Source organism: Acipenser ruthenus, chromosome 4 (genome assembly GCF_902713425.1).
Source record: "Acipenser ruthenus chromosome 4, fAciRut3.2 maternal haplotype, whole genome shotgun sequence".
NCBI classification, from domain to species: domain Eukaryota; kingdom Metazoa; phylum Chordata; class Actinopteri; order Acipenseriformes; family Acipenseridae; genus Acipenser; species Acipenser ruthenus.
In genome coordinates this window covers 90,344,251-90,363,427 of record NC_081192.1, presented here as the reverse complement: position 1 = coordinate 90,363,427, position 19,177 = coordinate 90,344,251, and the positions used below count along the sequence as shown (strand labels likewise).

General features: G+C 37.6%; 1 protein-coding gene across 1 annotated transcript; it reads left to right on the top strand.

The window, feature by feature from the left end:
• Positions 1 to 1,295: 1,295 nt before the first annotated feature.
• LOC117399695 (charged multivesicular body protein 5) lies at positions 1,296 to 7,972 on the top strand. Its single transcript, XM_033999035.3, has 8 exons — positions 1,296 to 1,492; positions 3,336 to 3,440; positions 4,433 to 4,479; positions 5,047 to 5,140; positions 5,227 to 5,298; positions 6,145 to 6,253; positions 7,048 to 7,163; positions 7,519 to 7,972. The coding sequence occupies exons 1-8, from the start codon at positions 1,424 to 1,426 to the stop codon at positions 7,567 to 7,569; spliced, it is 663 nt and encodes a 220-aa protein (XP_033854926.1). The 5' UTR covers positions 1,296 to 1,423; the 3' UTR covers positions 7,570 to 7,972.
• Positions 7,973 to 19,177: the final 11,205 nt, after the last annotated feature.

Genomic DNA, 19,177 nt, shown 5'->3' with positions numbered 1-19,177 from the left:
TATATATATATATATATATGCAGGAATTGTGTTTCAAACATATATCCTTAATTGTTTTGCATTCAACACTTGCCATGTTTCTTCATCTTGTTATTTATTTTTAGAGATAAACTGCTTTCTTCCTGAAACTCGATGAACCTTCCTTGAACATCCGTCCCTCATGACACTCAATCTGGTGCTGTTCTCTTTCTCTTCTGTTTTTTTTTCGTCTACCAGATCTCCTTTTGTTAACTATCATTCCACTGTTTTGAAACGTCTATGCTTTAACTGAACAGCAGAACCCCAGCAAAATGTGAGCGGTTCTTAAAGTGTTTCATTCTGTTATAACTAGTATCTGGCACAGACTTTTTAATATAGTTAGTTTTTTTTCTTCTTTTTAACACCAGGTGGTTAGACTTTAAATATTGTTTTCAAGCACAATTAGCTGCGAAATACTTTCTACAGGTGTATTCCTCACTAAGTCAATTGTTTCTGTTGAGTAAATTTGTAATGCTATAAATTTGTTTGTTTGGTTTGCTCAAATCTCCATTAAAAAACAAACAATCAATTATGATTGGCACATCAAACGTTGAAGTCATAAAAGGACCGAGAGCTGTGCTATTTATTTGTAATTGTCAGTAACACTTAATAATATAATAAGGGAATGGCAAAATTATTTAATCAATGAGATAAGGCCTTACAGTACTTACAAGGCAGATATAATGCAAAAAATGCATTATAGTTATGTTTTTTTTTTTATAACAATGAACTAAGGAATTTAGTTTCTGTATAAAGATTACATTTTAAAAACAATAACATATTTTATTAAAAATAAATAAATAAATAAATAAAAATTATATACCATGTTTTTTGAGTAGGGGAAAAGTATAACACTTTACCAAATGAACAACTGCAAAGTTGTATATATTGTTTACTGCAGGTGTTATTAGGACTTTTGAAAGCAATGAATAAGAATTTCAAGCAAAAAGATACTTTAACTTGACCTGTTTTTTCCTTGCAACACATGAAAGCCAGCATTATAAACTGAAAGCCAGCAAATTACCATCTCTTAGTTCAATGCTGGTCATTGTTTCAGCATTGTTGACATTGGATTAAAAAATACGTTTAATGTAATATTTTTTTAAAATCCTGGTTTAATTCCGTTTCTATATTTTGAACCTTTTCTAACAAATCATCAGCATGAGTTACATATGTCTGAAAGGCCACTCGAGAAATTACGAGGAAAAGTTTTTTTTTTTTTAATCATGTGATACTTATCCTCAACACGTGATGGAGGAGATACACGGAGGCTTCATTTTTTTTGCGAGTTTCCGGTTTGTTTTGCCAGTTGAAATATTTTCTTGTTTAGAGGAGCAGTGTTTGGTTATTGTTTCTTTATATTTTTTTCTATTTTTTTTTTCAGTGAGTAGTTTGCTGTGAAAAAATGAACCGGCTTTTTGGACGGGGGAAACCCAAAGGTCCTCCACCGAATCTGACGGACTGTATCGGGAACGTAAGTATAATAAAATGCATTCTTTGTGCTTAGATCACTGTTTTGTTTCTGGTTGGCACTCATTAACATATGGCCACTTTTATTGTCCCTGCCCCGTGTCTTATGACTATGACACTTAAACGTTTTTGTTTGACTTGATCATATGTATGTGCCTTGTATAGTATTGAAATAAACAAACAGATTGAATATTATTTAAAATATTTGTTCAACAAACACACGACCAATGTGTTTAACTGTCTCCGTGGTACTGTATCGCAGGCTTCTTCCTGTTAAGATTTTCTTTCAACATGACAAAAACAAAAGACACATTACATTTTTGTATTGTATGGATACTATGACTAAGCACATTCAGGTCACTAGTTTAACACTCAGACTCCTACTCGGGACATTAATGCTACAATATACAGTATATTTATTTTTGTTTGTTTGCATTTTAATGATGTAAATAACGCACACCTTGCTTAGTGATGATTTAAGTTTACAGTAAACAATGTAAATGTTTACATATCTATTTAAAGTTAGATGATTATCTTTATCTCTGTGATAACAATGACCAAGTAACACTATTGGTGTGTTTTATTTTAGTTTAGTTTTTTAAATATATTTATATATGAATTGATCTGTTATTTTATATTAAAAGTGAAAAATAATGTCACACCACCTTGCAATTACTTTGTTAGGATTCACAATGTCATGTTTCATTTGAGTGAATTTCATTTTAATGACGTCTGCCATCAGATGACATGTATCCCTCCCATGATGTGGGTGCAGTTTACCTGTAATTCTGGTCTGAGAATAAGCATTCATACTTGAAGAGAGACAGAGACTACAGTTCAGTATATGAATGCAAGTACTGATTCTCTGACCTGTTTAGGGCAAAGGTGTATATTAATCTACTGTAAGATACAAAATTATGAACTCTACAGTGCCAAAAAAAAAAAAAATTCTAAATAAAATTGCCAAGAAATGTGTTCAAAGATTTGGAGGCACCTATAGTATTGATAAAATCCTCCAAGACAGCCCTGTTTTATAGGAGGTCAGTCAAGATCGCTGTGTCCCTGGTGGTTGTTGTTACACCTTCCAAGTTCAAGTCAGGCAAACCCTTTTAAAAACCCATCAGTCATTCAAACACATAGTGCTAGATTTTCCCTCCTCCACCCTTCACTGAAACTCTTGTATTATTACTCCAGGTCAGTTTAATAGAGCCCAACCCAAGCTGCATGAATATTACCCAGGTTGATTACATCACTTTCTGGATCTCACGTAAACAGGCCTATTGCTTCTGTTTACTGTTGGAGAACAAACCGCTGTTTGTTTTCAACCTCCATATCTCAAGATCCCCAAATTTGCTACAAATATAGTTTAACCTAGAATTATTATAAACCTCCCAAATGTTTTTAAAAATAATACTGTTCATACCTAGGCACACGTTTACAGAACTATGAGTTTCCTGGTTGTCATTTGAGATACCTACTTTTGGTAACCACTGGGATACTGTACAGGAGGTGGTATCTTAATTTAGCTGTGGTATTACATTTATGTATTAATTGGTTTATTTTATGTAAAAGCAGTTTAGTGATGGGGCACAAACTAGCTTCATTACAGAATATATCTTAATTGAAAGACATTTTTGTACCACAGCCTAAATACAAATGAAGAGTGTATAGATTTTTTTACTGTCGTGTGGGTCTCAGACATACCTGAATATAAAGCATTGTAGATTCTGTCTCATGCTTTTAATGCTTATTTTGAGGAATACAATTGAGTTTTATGTGTTCCTAAATATGATGTATGTCTTCATACCCAGGTAAACAAGCTGTCTTTTTTTTCCTCTTGTCATAAGGTGGATGGAAGAGCAGAGTCTATTGATAAGAAGATTTCCAGACTTGACGCAGAGCTTGTTAAGTATAAGGATCAAATGAAGAAAATGAGGGAGGGGCCTTCAAAAGTAAGAATTTGTGTGCTATTGGAGTTGTCCCCGCTAGAGAGCTGTTTCATTTGAGTGATTTTTTGTATTTTATTTAAAAATATGGCTGGGTTACTTATTGGCTCCTACTTCTTGCCATTATAATGTTTAATAGGATTATTCCAGCGTTTAAAGTTAGAGTTGAATCTTTATTTACCATTGTTACCACTTACATTGTTTTTTCTTTTTCAAGTCAATGACTTCTTGATTCAGATTTTACACAAAACACTAATGAATATTTCTGATTGTCAATTATTGTTTTTAATCAGTAAAAGATCAAACTAAACTTGCAGTGTTTGAGAAGGTGAATTTGATAATCTGTGAGGAGTTTATATGTACTTGTCAACCCCCCCATCTCCACGACTTGAACTACTATCTAGTAAAAGTATTGTACAAGGAAAGTGAACCATTCTTTTTGACAGTGATTGCACACGGTTGCTACCGCACTGCCAAAGCCTCATATCTCAGAGACCATTTGAGCTATAGATTTCATATAAACACTGCATGTGTTGGTACCAGTAACATTGACCTCTGACCTAATATGACTGACATTGAGGTCATGTGAATTTTAAGTTTCTGGGGTAGAGACAGTATTAATCTTGTACTACCCAATGTTACATTATGTAAAGTAATCCAAGATTGGTGCTATTGAGTGTCTGTGAAACCAGCTGTTTGAACCGCCTTATTTTTTTGCTACACAGCTTTATTCTAAGATTTTCTTTTTATCCAAGTAATTATTGGGATATACATACCCCTACAATATTTCAATACGTATGCACTGCTGGACTAGAGAATAAAAAAATAAGTAAATCCATATTTTGTTAGAAATACCGTACATACGTTATTGCTTTTTAAACATGGTTTTTGAAACTCCAAAGTAATGTTATGCTCTACAAAAGCATCTGTCAAAATAGTTTGGACTGGCACGCAATGTGTCTTTTAATAAACCACTGAAATTTATTTTTACTTAACAGAACATGGTTAAACAGAAAGCTTTGAGAGTCCTGAAGCAAAAAAGAATGTAAGTACGTTTTGTTTCCTAATGGGGAGGGTCTAACCAATGGAATCCTGTACACACTAGAGTGTACTCTATTGTAAACAGCTAATCTTCTGTGTGTGAAATACACTACACTATTGGTTAAAATAACCCAGAAATATGTGTGTTATTTCTAGCTGCTCAGGGATGTATATTCAATTGATCTAAACAGTGGCAGAATTACATACCTCCACCGCTTAAGTTATTGAAAGGGGACTTTGTGATAATCAACATTAGTCATCTGGAGCACAAAGGCCAACCCTGCTGGTGTCCACTGGAGCTCACCGGGTGCCTGGCTAGTAGGGTCTGTCGTAGCAGCGACAAGGAGAAATGGTTCCTGTTGATTTTGCTTCCCTACCCAGTGGGAGCACCAGAGCCCGAGCAGTGACATTATTGTTCCCTGTTGAAGCCGCAGTGAAGACCAGCAACTTCACACAGTCAGGATGCAAACCTGCATTCCCTTGACCGTATGACTCAACCTGTACACCACGTGACTCACAATTAAGGACCCAGATTGATTTTTGAAATGAATTGATATTTTTCTATTATAAGGTATGAGCAGCAGAGAGACAACTTAACGCAGCAGTCATTCAACATGGAACAGGCCAACTATACAATCCAGTCTCTTAAGGACACAAAGACCACAGTAAGAATTACAAAGGCTTTTTTTGTATCATTCAGTGTTCATGGGATTGCTCCTTCATTAACTGACCAATACGTTGTTCTTTTTAGGTGGAGGCTATGAAAATTGGTGCCAAGGAAATGAAGAAAGCTTACAAGCAAGTGAAGATTGATCAAATTGAGGTAACTTGTAGCAATATCGCCTTCCTAAAATCTTATCCCCTTGTTGTGTTTTCATTTCCCCTTAATCTCTGTTTAGTATAACATACATTTTAGGTAGTAAATAGAGAGACAGTAGGATTGGATATATATTTTTTACACAACAGTTATATTCAAGTGCAGTTTTGTCAGGTGTTTTCAGCAAAACCGGTTTCAGACCTCAAATTATGTGGCTCAGGAGATCCCGAATCCCCTTTCCTACTCTTAGTTTTCTTAGAATTATAATTTTCAATTTGTTTTTTTGTGAGCTCTAATGAGACTTCTGCTGTGGAAGTAACCATGAGTTCTGGTCTTGCTTCTCTCAGCGATGTCATAATAAAGTGCATTACTCTTGAAGAAGGGGAATGATGACACTTCACCCAGCTTATCTGTTAGGTTAAACTGCATTCCTTCCAAGTACCATGTCACTGATGGAGAAACTGGATAGATGTACAGTAGAGTCTGTTTGTCTTTACACACACACACAGTCACAGTGTGTAGCCAAGCCCCTATTTATTATCCTGATTTACAACATGCCGTAATTTGGAACAGTGCGATTCGCCCAGTCGCTCTGTCTTTGAATTTTAATGAAGGCAAGGATATATTAAAAAATAATTGGTTAAAAAAATTTAAAAAAGATATTTGAATATGCAACAATTATTAAGTTGCATGCTTTTGTGGTACCATTTTTTGTTTATCATAAATACATTGTTTTGCAAATAAATGAGTTAGGCTTTGTAGTTCTTGGTCTGTGTAAACACATTTTCTTGAGATTATCGTCAAATTGATAGATTTCAGGGTATCCTTTTAATAATTGCTTTATTCTCAAAGGATCTGCAAGACCAGCTTGAAGACATGATGGAGGACGCAAATGAAGTCCAGGAGGCCCTGAGCCGCAGTTATGGAACACCAGAAATCGATGAGGATGATCTGGAAGCAGGTCGGCACTACAGGCTCAGCCTACATTTAGGGTTAAAAAAATATATATATATAATCCTGCTGCTAGATCGGTTGATGAATATGGCAAGCCGTTTTAACATTTAATCCTCAATTTCTGTTAAAAACAATTATTTTACTGATAGCAATAATATTTTGTTGATATCAGTAATACCATTTTTTATATCAACAATTCTCAATATTATTTTTTGATATCAAAAATAAAATTCTTGATGTTAAAAATAGACCTTTTTATTTTGATATCAGAAATAGTTGTTGATATCAAACTGGATTTCTGATATCAGCATAAAAGGTACTATTTTTTAATATCAGGAATTCTGTTTTTGACATATAAAATGGGACAAAATGACTGTTATCGAATAGAATTATTGATGTGAAAAATAGAATTGTTGATATCAGAAATAAATGATTGAATGTTAAAATTACTTGCCATAAAATTAATTTGGAGGTCTGGGACTGACTTTAAGCAGTCTACCTATCCTTAGATTCTAATGCTGTGTAGAATGAATGCTAAATAATGTTAATGCCAAGTTGGATATGCCATCACAACGGTTTTCCAGATATATGGAAAAATATAAAGTGTGACATTCATATATGAACCGCCACTATATTCCCAGTGCCAGAGATTTTATCCTCTGCTGGGGATAATTAGCAAGGGTAGGGTTTTTATTTTTTATTTTATCTCTTCACACATCAAATACATTTATAAATAAAATAAAAATAAACAAATTGTCAAGTGAAGTGACCATGATTAATATTTCGTTTTCTTTTATTCAGAACTGGATGCCCTGGGCGATGAGTTGTTACTTGATGAGGACACTTCATACTTGGACGATGCATCATCTGTACCTGCCATTCCACAGGGGGTTCCCAGTGACACAAAAACAAACAAGGTACAATTTCAATGTTGTGGCAAGGCTTTTGTTTCCTGACCAATGCTAAGAGTGCTTCTAGCAGGCAGGTGTCTATATAAGATGGTTTTCAGGGTCATATTTTTGTTAGCATTTACACAGTCATATACAGTTTAGGATAGTCTTAGGAGGTAAACTATCCCCCAACCCCTGTAAGATGGATGTGCAGAGCAGTGTGGGGAAGCTTGATTTGTGCCAGCTTGTACTTCCAAGCCTGCAATCTGTTTGTCAGGACAGTGCTTTGAATTATGCTGCTGTCAATATGATTCATTGAATTTAAATCATATCATTGGTAGATTACATTTCATTAACTAATTTGCATTTTTGTATTTTGCAGGAGGGTGTCCTGGTGGATGAGTTTGGCCTACCACAGATCCCTGCCACATAAGAGGCAAAGATTAACTGAAATGTAAAAATCCTGAACATTCTTTTATATGTAAAATGTCATTTATAGCTTATATATTTGCTTCTAAAAAATCTTTACTGAAACCTGTTGGCAAGATCCTTGTCACTACACTGGAATGTAGGTTTAAACTATTCATTGATATAAAGCAATGTTTTTAGTTTTAACTCCTTAGCAAAAGGTTATTTCTAACCTCTTACTTCATGCTTGGTGCATTTACGGCAGAGGATAGGTACTTGTCTAATGGATAATATAAAGTGCTTGGTGATCGTTGCTCATCCTTACTGCAGTTGTAAGCTTTTTTGATTTGTAAAATTTCTTGGTAAGTGGCTGCTTACATTCTGTAAGATAAACCTGAGTAACTCATTTAATAAAAATATAAATTGTACATTTTCAGACTGCTGTGGTGTTTAATTTAGGCTATACAACTTTTTAGTTTTTAAATTTGGGAAAAAAAAATGTGGTGAATTAAATGTTACAATTCCATTTTAATTCTGTTTTCTGACATTCATTTGCACCAGCTTAAAATAGAGGTGCTATCAATAAACATCACAGGTGCCACTTAATCGGGACACTGATAACCTGAATTTCTGCTTAAATGGGACAGAACTCTGGGAGACGGTTCTTCCCAATGCTATGTATGTCGTTTAATTGGGACATCACTTTGTTTAATTGGGATACGGTATTTTCAGTGTTATATATTTTTTTAATTATTATTATTTTGTATCTATAAATGGAGGGGTTATAATCCTTTGTCAATTTACACAAAGGTGTGTGCTACATGTCTTGTAAGTGATTTACATAAAATGGTCCTACATTGATTAATATCACAAGTGAATTATAATAGTTTATATATGAAACATTTTAAAATCAAGTTTAAGTAAAATGTAGAATCAAGGGGGGTGGGGGCAGTTTAATGACAAAAGAAAAACAGTTTTACATGAGATCACAAAGCTATGTCTGCTTGTAAGTTGTTACCATTTCATGCTGGTAGAACCACATTATGAAAGCATGATACTCTGATCAATGACTGGTAACACTTTAAAAATTTAAATAGGCACATAGGGGCTGATGTAAGGATAGGCGCAGTGCAAACAAAATGCAAATTAGTTAATGAAAATCAAACCAAACAAAAAAATGTCAGGCAGGGCAGTAAAGTCTGCTTGGCGCACAGAAAAGAAAAAAAGTTTTCCAAGGAAGAGCTGAGAGTCTACTGTCAAGGTCACTCTGCATGAAATTGAGTTATTTGGAAAAGCCTCAGCCAAACATCAGTTATGCTACCAAAGGTGCTATGATTCTCTATAGTGGAGAAAGTCAATGCTGTCAGTGTTCCCAGGATGACAGTAAACCAGGTGATGAAAAGGTGGCAGGAACTGCGTGAACAAAAACGAAACTCGCAATGCAGCACAGGCATGCAGCAGGAACAGGAGGAGGGCCTCCAGCCACATCACAGCTGACACTATTGGAGAGGTAAGCGGAGAGGACAGTCCATCCCAAACAAAGTGACCCAGGCTTCTCCATCTTGCCATTCTCTGAAGTTTTTCCTGCCTGTCCTGAACAAGAGCCAAGCGTTGCTGCATCTGGAAGTGTACAACAGCAGTCACCCTGAGGCGAATGACAGGTCTCGGAAGGTGAGTGGTTTTATACAGCCCTTAATTACTTCTACAATGGTTTTCACCTTGTCAGCACCTTGTGATTTTGCCTTACACCTTTGTAAGTGTATTATTATTATTATTATTTGTTTATTTAGCAAACACCTTTATCCAAGGCGACTTACAGAGACTAGGGTGTGTGAACAATGCATCAGCTGCAGAGTCACAATTACGTCTCACCCGAAAGACGGAGCACAAGGAGGTTAAGTGTCTTGCTCAGGGTCACACAATGAGTCAGTGGCTGAGATGGGATTTGAACTGGGGACCTCCCGGTTACAAGCCCTTTTCTTTAAGCACTGGACCACACAGATGTAAGGCAAAATCCTTACATCTCTTATAATGTTTGCGCCCGCTTTGTATTCCAGATCCCCACCCAATTCCATGCTCTTTTCTTCATTTGAATGCATTTCAATGTCATTTAAATTCATTAATGATGGCAAAGTGCTAATTTGATAGCAGGTGCAGAACGCCAGGTGAAAAACATTCTTCACAATACGCATTTTTAGTTGCCGCTGAAGTCCCACTTTATGCCACATAAACACGTTTTTTGGCAGCAATATGGGTGTGAGCCACATAGTGTTTTTGTTTTTGCTTTCTGCTTCAGCTGTAATTTTGCCAAACAAATAGTAATAGGACACTATTGGGTGGTTTCACAGACTACAATTAGCTATAGTCAGACTACCTCATTTTACCAAAGGAGAGGGACTTCAGAATTAGGGTCTGCAAAACCAGCTGTATAACATAAGAATACATCAACACCACTGATTATACTAATTACATTACATTGTTTTGAAATGCTTTATTGTTGGGGCCGCTCTCTACTTTTTTTCCAGATTTCTTCTTTCCACTAGATTTCTTGTTCTTTGCAGATTTTTTGGATCGGCTGCTCCCAGCTTTCTTGTCCTTTGGGTCTGAAGGTCTGGGAACGTACTCAGCCCTCTGACCTTGACATTTCTTCTGTCAAAAAGAAAAGTAGTATGGTATGTTTAGAACTAAGGGCTTTCCAATTTGGAAATGTCTTTCCCATAAAGAGACAACCTATTTCAATTTCCCTAGATTTCTAATAAATAGCCATTGTTAAATCGGAGGTGCTGCAGGGGTAAATTCATAAGAACCAAAAGAGAAGGTACAAATTTTCAGAAAAAAAACATCTGAAAATTTTAGGCTAATGAAAACATCTCAGGCAATTTCCCCCTGCATGGAAAACTTTTTATTGTCAAACTGTTACCAAGCTGTGATGTCTTGCATAATTTATTAGCAATTCAATGGATTAAATTGTGTGCGTGCTAATTGTTTTTGCAATCCACTGGCATGTTGACTGATACACCACCTTTGTTATGTCCATATTTGTTTGTATATCATCAAATATATCCCAATTGTAGGTCATTTTCACTTTTAGTCCAACAGTAGTGTCAACTGACTATTCTTGACAGAATAAAGTATACTGAAGATACTCACCTATCATAAATGGAGAATATTCAAGTGCCGGTGAAGTTAACTTTGGTTTTCCACTTGCCCTTATTAAGCATGTGAAATATACATAATGCATGTGGTAGCAGAATGGAGTTGAAGATCAGCTGGACAGCTAGTACATATTTAAAAAATATCAGCTCTTTCCTCTAAAAATCATTATAACAAAAACACATTACTGTAATTACTTGTTTAGAAATGCTTTTTATTTGACAATTGTATTTAAAGAGTTTACATGCCTTTTATTTACTCTGTAATTAATTATTAATCGAAATAGGTTTAAAAGTTCCTTTTTAAATTTGAAATTGATGGTAACCAAATATTACTTTTTCCTTGCAGTCATGGTAGCTCCTCCATAACTTCTAACACTGAATCAAATATTATAGAAAGTCAAGTTGTGGCTTATGCCTTCTTTAGGTGGTACTTCGCAAGCCACCGCCTCCCTCACCTCTGCTGTTATAACTACCACGTTTTCCAAAACAAAACGAGGGAGAGTGGCGGGGGACCAATAGTCTTTTGTCTGATAACCTCTCGCCCTAGGGCCTGGTAGGTTTGAGACAAGTTTGAATGTAACAAATCATCCATAACTTCAAAATGCTCACTCAAAACATAAAATAAATGTTTCATATTGTACCTTCTGTGCTTATCAAGTAATATCAATTATATATGGTTATCCCACAGAGATATTATTTCCTGAAATTTTCTAGCCGACCATCAATTAATTACTGAAGACACTGGACTCACATATCTTATGAATAGGGTTACCAGATTCCCAGAGTGGAAAACCAGGACATTTTTTTTTCTACCCCACAACTACCAAGTGAAAAAAAATATTCTAGAAATTTGTAGAAAATTAATTAAAAATAAAAACTGAAATAGCTTGGTTGGATAAGTGTCCACCCCCCTTGTAATAGCAATCCTAGCTCAGGTTCAACCAATCGCCTTCAAAATCACACAACAAGTTAAGTGGCCTCCACCTGTGTTCAATTGTAGTGATTCACATGATTTCAGGATAAATTCAGCAGTTCCTGTAGGTCCCCTGTGCTGGGTAGTACATTTCAAAGCAAAGACTCAACTATGAGCACCAAGGCACTTTCAAAAGAACTCTGGGACAAAGTTGTTGAAAGGCACAGATCGGGATGGGTATAAAAAATATCAAAGGCCTTGAATATCCCATGGAGCACAGTCAAGACAATTATTAAGAAGTGGAAGGTGTATGGCACCACCAAGACCCTGCCTAGATCAGGCCGTCCCTCCAAACTGGATGACCGAGTAAGAAGGAGACTGAACAGAGAGGCTACCAACAGGCCAATGGCAACTTTGCAAGAGCTACAGGCTTTTATGGCCAAGACTGGTCAAAGTGTGCATGTGACAACAATATCCCAAGCACTCCACAAATCTGGCCTGTATGGTAGGGTGGCAAGAAGGAAGCCATTACTCAAGAAAGCCCACCTTGAATCCTGTTTGAAGTATGCAAAAAAAACCACTCAGGAGATTCTGTAGCCATGGTCTGACAAAACTAAAATGGAACTTTTTGGCCTAAATGCAAAGCGTTATGTTTGGTGTAAACCCAACACAGCGCATCACCCAAAGAACACCATCCCTACTGTGAAGCATGGTGGTGGCAGCATCATGTTATGGGGATGTTTCTCATCAGCAGGGACTGGGGCACCTGTCAGGATAGAAGGGAAAATGAATGGAGCAAAGTACAGAGAAGTCCTTGAGGAAAACCTGCTGCCCTCTGCAAGAAAGTTGAAACTGGGATGGAAGTTCACCTTTCAGCATGACAATGACCCAAAGCATACAGCCAAAGCTACACTGGAGTGGGAAACAAAAAGGTAAATGTCCTTGAATGGCCCAGTCAAAGCCCCGACCTAAATCCAATCGGAAATTTGTGGCATGACTTGAAGATTGCTGTCCATCAATGCTCCGCAAGGAACTTGACAGAGCTTGATCAGTTTTGTAAACAAGAATGGTCAAATATTGCCAAACCTAGGTGTGCAAAGTTGGTAGGGACCTATCCCAATAGACTCACAGCTGTAATTGCTGCCAAAGGTGCTTCCACCAAGTATTAACTCAGGGGGTGGAGACTTATCCAGTTATGATCTTTCAGTTTTGTATATTTAATACATAATTTTGTTCTCAATAAAAACATTTTCCACTTAACAGTGTGGAGTATGGTGTGTAGATAAGTGAAAAAAAAAATCCTTATTTAAATGCATGAAACTGAGGCACTGACAACAAAATGTTCAAGGTGGTGTAGACTTTCTATAGGCACTGTGTGTGTGTGTGTATATATATATATATATATATAAATGGCTGTATTAACAAAGCACAAGTGGAAAAAGCTAACGTGGCTGGTGGCACTTCCAAGAAGTAGCCATGGTCCACGAAGTTAAACAGAATATGAATTATTGAACACATAATCAGAATTATTAAACAAATAATCCATACTTTTCTTAGCTTTATTTTTGTATAATACTGTAGCCATCTGTACTGTTATGTGTTGTATCATTTTGTGTCATTGTTAAATGTTTTGTCTATGTCCAGAGTGCCTGTGCATGTGAGCAAGTGCACCTGTGGGGTGGGGGGGGGCGTGATCGAGTCGTGACCCCAGTGTGCTTGTGAATGTTGTCCAATCATGTTGTGTTTGTCCCTTGTTTGATTTGTGGGGTCCAGTAATGTGTCTTGTTATGTCTACATTGTAAGTCTGGTTATGTCATGTTTTCGCAGTAATGTTGGTAATGTGGTAATCACATGGTAATGTTACATGTTTTCGCAGGGTTTTTCTGTATAAAGGGGCAGCTTGCACGTTGCTGTGGGCTGTGTTGTGGTGTGCTGACCTTGCTGAATAAAGTGTCCTTCTTTGCGAACGAGATATTGCTGCGGTCGTCTGGGAAGAGGTGGCCCTGGAGTTGCCCGCCACAAGAGGGCTGTGGGCACAATGGACCAGCCTGAGCATGAGGGATGTGGTCCTACAGAGACAGTGGAGAGATCCAGTGACCAGGGAAATGAGGTGGCAGGTGGTGGTCCCACGCACCTTGAGGACAGAGGTGCTGAAGGCGCACCATGGCACTCCAGGCACCGGCCACTTTGCCATAACAAAGACCCTGCGACGCCTTCGACAGAGCTTCTACTGGGGACAGTGCCGGCAAGATGTGGAGGACTTCTGCCGCCGCTGTGATGACTGCACCGCTTGTAAAGGACCCACGGACCAGTCGCACGCCCCCCTCCAGCAGTTTCTGGTTGGAGGACCCATGGAGTGAGTCAGAGTTGACGCCTTGCAGCCATTTCCGCGATTTGAGAAGGGGAACCGGTTTGTCTTGGTAGTGATGGACTACTTTACCAAGTGTCCAGAAGTGTACTCCTTGCCAAATCAGGAGGCGGAGACCATTGCTGAAGCCCTGCTGGAGGGGTTCTTCAGCCGGTTCGGGGTCCATCAGGAGCTCCACTCTGACCAGGGACGGAACTTCGAATCCTGGGTCTTCGCGGAGATGTGCCAGATCTTGGGGAGCCACAAAACCAGGACCACCCCTCTTCACCCACAAAGTGATGGGCTGGTTGAGCGGTTCAGTTGCACCTCGGCTGTTCAACTAGCCATCACCACCGGAAGTCACCAGAAGACTGGGATACCCACCTGCCACTGGTTCTGCTGGTCTGCCACTCTGCCGTACAGGAATCCACCTCCTGCACCCCTGCCCTGCTAATGCTGGGACGTGAGTTGCGCACCCCAGTGGAGAAGGTGTTCGGCCGGCTGCAGGACACACCTGCTGTTCCCCTGGTCCTGAGTATGCCTGGAGGGTACAGGATCGCAGGGAGGAGACCCATTGCCTGAAACCAGTTGGAGACTGCGGGCTCACAGTAGAAGCGCAATTATGAAGTCCGGGCCTGGGGGCGGCACTTAGAGAGTGGAGAGCTTGTCTGGGTCTACAGTCCCAAGAGGAAGTGAGGCTATTGCTCGAAGCTCGACACCCACTGGCTTGGACATTGCCGGGTCCTGGAACGCATCGGAGAGGTGGTGTATTGGGTCCAGATACCATCTCGAGGATGCCGGGTGGTTCTCCACAGGGATCGACTTGCCCCCTATAGAGGACAGGATTCATCACGGCCTGACCCGGCGCTACCTGACCCCTTCGTACCATACAGCCTCCTTCCAGTTCTCCTGCCCATGACGCTCCTTTGCCCGACAACCCCCTTCCTCAGCCCCCAGTTCCTGAATCCCCCTTGCCGGGGAGTCCCCCACCACTTGCCCCTGACAGCAGTCCCCCGGGCCATCAAGGAGACAGCAGCCCAGATGACAGCGCAAACTCCCAGGTAGTTTTCTAGACTTTGTCAGTCCCTCAAGGATGATGAACTAAGGAGGGGAGCTGTGTAGCAACCCAGGCATTTGCACTGCAAAATGATTTGTTGACTGTCCTGTTTGTTTGTCCTTTATGTTTTTGTGGGCTGTGTTGTTGTGTGCTGACCTTGCTTAATAAAGTGTGCTGCTTAGCGAACAAGATCTTGCTGCGGTCATCTGCTCCTTATTTTTCCTCAATGTTACAATACATTACTGTGTTGGCAACTTGCTGAGCACACTGCTACAGTTTTGTGCTTCTAAAAAATGTGAATACAAAACAGCAAAACCGGGACGATTGAACAATTTTATTGTTTCTGACTGGGTCAAATATGAAGGCTGAAAACTCGGACAATCTTAGTTTTCACCGAACGTCTACTAACCCTACTTATGATGGAATACATTAAAGTACTAGTGAAGTTGACTTTGATTTTCGACATGACCTTATTAAACATGCTGAATATCCACAAGGCATGTGGAACAACAAGTTAAATGTAATGTAATAGGAAAAACAAATATGAAACGCATGTAATTACAGGAAGTGTGATTATTGTGGAGAATATGGGTATTAGTGACCTAATCAGGCAGCAGGGGGCAGCAGGGAGCTGAAGCCATTGCAGTCTAAAGATTCTCCCACTTAAATCACCAGTTTAATCAGAAGCTAAGTACTTTACAGCAGAATGTAGTTGAAAATCAGCTGGACAGCCAGTACATCAGCTAAATTGTACTTGGCCATATTTCAATAATGGTTAGTACTGGTACTGTGATATTTTGAATGTTCCACGTTTTTTGTAGTGTAGATCAATTTCTAGTGTTATTATTTAATGCATGTTTATTTATTTATTTATTTATTTATTTTCTAAATGAAGTCCAGTTAGCACAGTAATTATGTATTGTAATTACTTGTTTATAGAAGCTATTTATTTGGCAATGTTGTTTAATAAGTTTACACGCCTTTCATCCATTCAGTAATTATTTGAAATATGTAAATCTAAAATTGACGGTAACCAAATGTTACGTTATGAATAAAATGTAAATTATCTTGGAACCATGACATGTGCCAAATAAAATGTCCTCAACCCAAATAACACCAGATTCTCTCGTGTGTATTTGGAAAGGCTGGGAAACTCCTGATTGCTTACATCCTACTCCTTCTCACTTTCACATACATTTGTTTTAAGTAGTGGTGCAAATGGGGCCCTAATTTCTTATTCTTATTTTTCAACAATAATCGATGAATTGGCATTTTATTTTTCAAAATAAACAACAAATATTAGTTTGTTTTTTTAACAGAAGATCCAATAACAAAAAAAACAAAAACGTTTTGATTAAGTTAAATAAAAAGGCACAACTTTATATTCAAATTAGAACAATTCCGATTATATATCAAAAAATAAAAATACAAAGGACTTGAGTTTTTAAAAACTGAAAAGAATATGCGTGCGTCCGCATCATATGTCCCCTTAACATTGTAATAATAAAAAATACTATATTTTAACAGAAGTCACTTCTATCTGAACTATGGTTGTTCATTACTGTTAACGTTTTTATGTCCGAAAGAAAAGCAAAACATTCGAATTAATCTCACAAATTCTAACTAATGTAACTATCCTAATAAATTCAGCTTCTTTTTATATAATATTGCCATAAAATCCAAACACATCATGCTTTGAAACAAAATAAGGTGATCGGTAAGTTTAATAGATTTAAAACAAACAAAAAAAAAACGTATTGCCTTAATTTTTAAATCAAGAAAACGTGAAAACAATAGGCCTACTTCTGATTTCGCTTGTCCAACGCGAATGTACAGGCCTACAGTGTGTATCCTAGTAACGCGCAAATCTACCGTACTAGCAATAAAAGAAGCGCACTCTCTCACACACGTTTTTAATGCAAACCGGCAACAGGAGACTTCAAACTGGGTTCTAATTTGATGCATCGATTCACCAATATGTAATCGAAGCTCAGGAAATTTAAGGGCAGATGATCAATAATCAATGCATCTATTAATTGTTGCATCCCTAGTTTTAAGCTTTTAAGTTTAAGACCTAGAAATATGTTGTGTGCACTGACTCTGTGAGCAAAGTATAACAGCCTTTGGCAAAACCTGGTTCTTGTAAATATTTTAAAAAATACTTTTCTCAAATAGAACGTAGCCAATCTAATATTTACTAGTTGTTTTTTTTAATCATCTGGTTACCTTAGCATATATTATTGTTATCAATGTTTTAGCAGAGTTTGGGAAGTTGAGTTTCTCACACTGAACTAAGCAGTGTTTTGTAAATACTGTGTTACAGTAGTTACAGTAGTTTGAGGAAAAACTTTTATACCCTCTGAATTGGCATATATGTGTCTGTTTTTATCTCTTGAAATGTATTCTTAATTATGATTTACTACTGTTTTGACACTCATGGATATCTGACATATACTTCAATAAAGTTATTTTACCTTAGAACCAGGACGGATTTCAATAATGAGGCCAGTATAATAATCATAACTAGGGGTGAATGTAGGTCATTTCTTTACCTCTGAAACAGCTGGCTTAACTCTAATTGCACTCATTTTGAACTACCTTACCTAAGGTAACATGTGAAATTACACACTAGTAAGATCATTTTTGTACTGCCGATGTTTAACAAGCTCAGTGTTTAAGGGGTAAGAGAATACACTGTTACAAACCCCTTGTGGTCATTTTTTTACTGGGCTGAATATGGAAACCCCATATTGCTCAGGTTTGCACAGACTGCTCCCAAAGGTTAAATAATTCTGGTGTCTTTATGAAACATGCCAAAGATATGAATGTAGAAACAGTGATCAATAATTATTAAGAAACACATATCATTGGATAACAAACAGATACAAATATAATTGATATAGTTGTAAAATAGATGAATTCTCTCAGATGATAACTGTGGCAAAAGACTTTCTCAGCTGCCTTTACTTGTTTTTGACTTATCACTATTATTTAATTTTCACACAAATTATGTAAATTGTACTTTTGTACTTTGGAAAAGGAGCTTGACTAAGGGTATATAAAATACATATACAGGGGTTGGACAAACTAGCATACATTTTCACAGTGGAATGAACAGAGAACTTCAGGTAGCTCTGTATCAAACACTTGAAACATTTGCTAGCTGCTAAATGGACTCTGTAATTGTTCTGTCTGTTCTACGTTCAAGCTTTAAACATGAAGGTTGATTAGTCAGGCCTTCTATCTACTTTGATAGCAAAATATGCACTGTAGCTAGATGTTGTGTCTGGAAGCTATCTGATTTGGACTTTATAGTTTATTTTGTTCTCTTTGTTAAGCAGCTGAATACCAGAAAACCACTTAACATTTTGAAGTGCTTTCTTCTGGTGTACATTAATACAACTATAGTCCTAACCCATAGCCTTAAATACACTGCCCCACCTGTGACCTCACTTGAAATGCAAGGACTACTTGAAGCTGTTGAACACTCACTGACTGCATCATCTTTTATTTAGATAATTTTATAATACAAAAAAGACAACTGAATAAAACAAAAATGTGCAAGTTACTGTCACATATGCTTGATTTTTCCCACTCCACCTTTCAATCTATAAGAAGCAATAGTCCTGTAGCACCTCATGTCACTCTTAGTATTACCAACAAAATATCATAAGAACATAAGAACATAAGAAAGTTTACAAACGAGAGGAGACCATTCAGCCCATCTTGCTAGTCTGGTTGTTAGTAGTCCATTGATCCCAAAATCTTATCAAGCAGCTTCTTGAAGGATCCCAGGGTGTCAGCTTCAACAACACTACTGGGGAGTTGGATCCAGACTCCCACAATTCTCTGTGTAAAAAAGTGCCTCCTATTTTCGGTTCTGAATACCCCTTTATCTAATCTCCATTTGTGACCCCTGGTCCTTGTTTCTTTTTTCAGGTCGAAAAAGTCCCCTGGGTCGACAATACCTTTTAGAATTTTGAATGTTTGAATCAGATCACTGCGTAGTCTTCTTTGTTCAAGACTGAATAGATTCAATTCTTTAAGCCTGTCTGCATATGAAATGCCTTTTAAACGCAGAATAATCCTGGTCGCTCTTCTTTGCACTCTTTCTAGGCAGCAATATCCTTTTTGTAGCGAGGTGACCAGAACTGATTACAA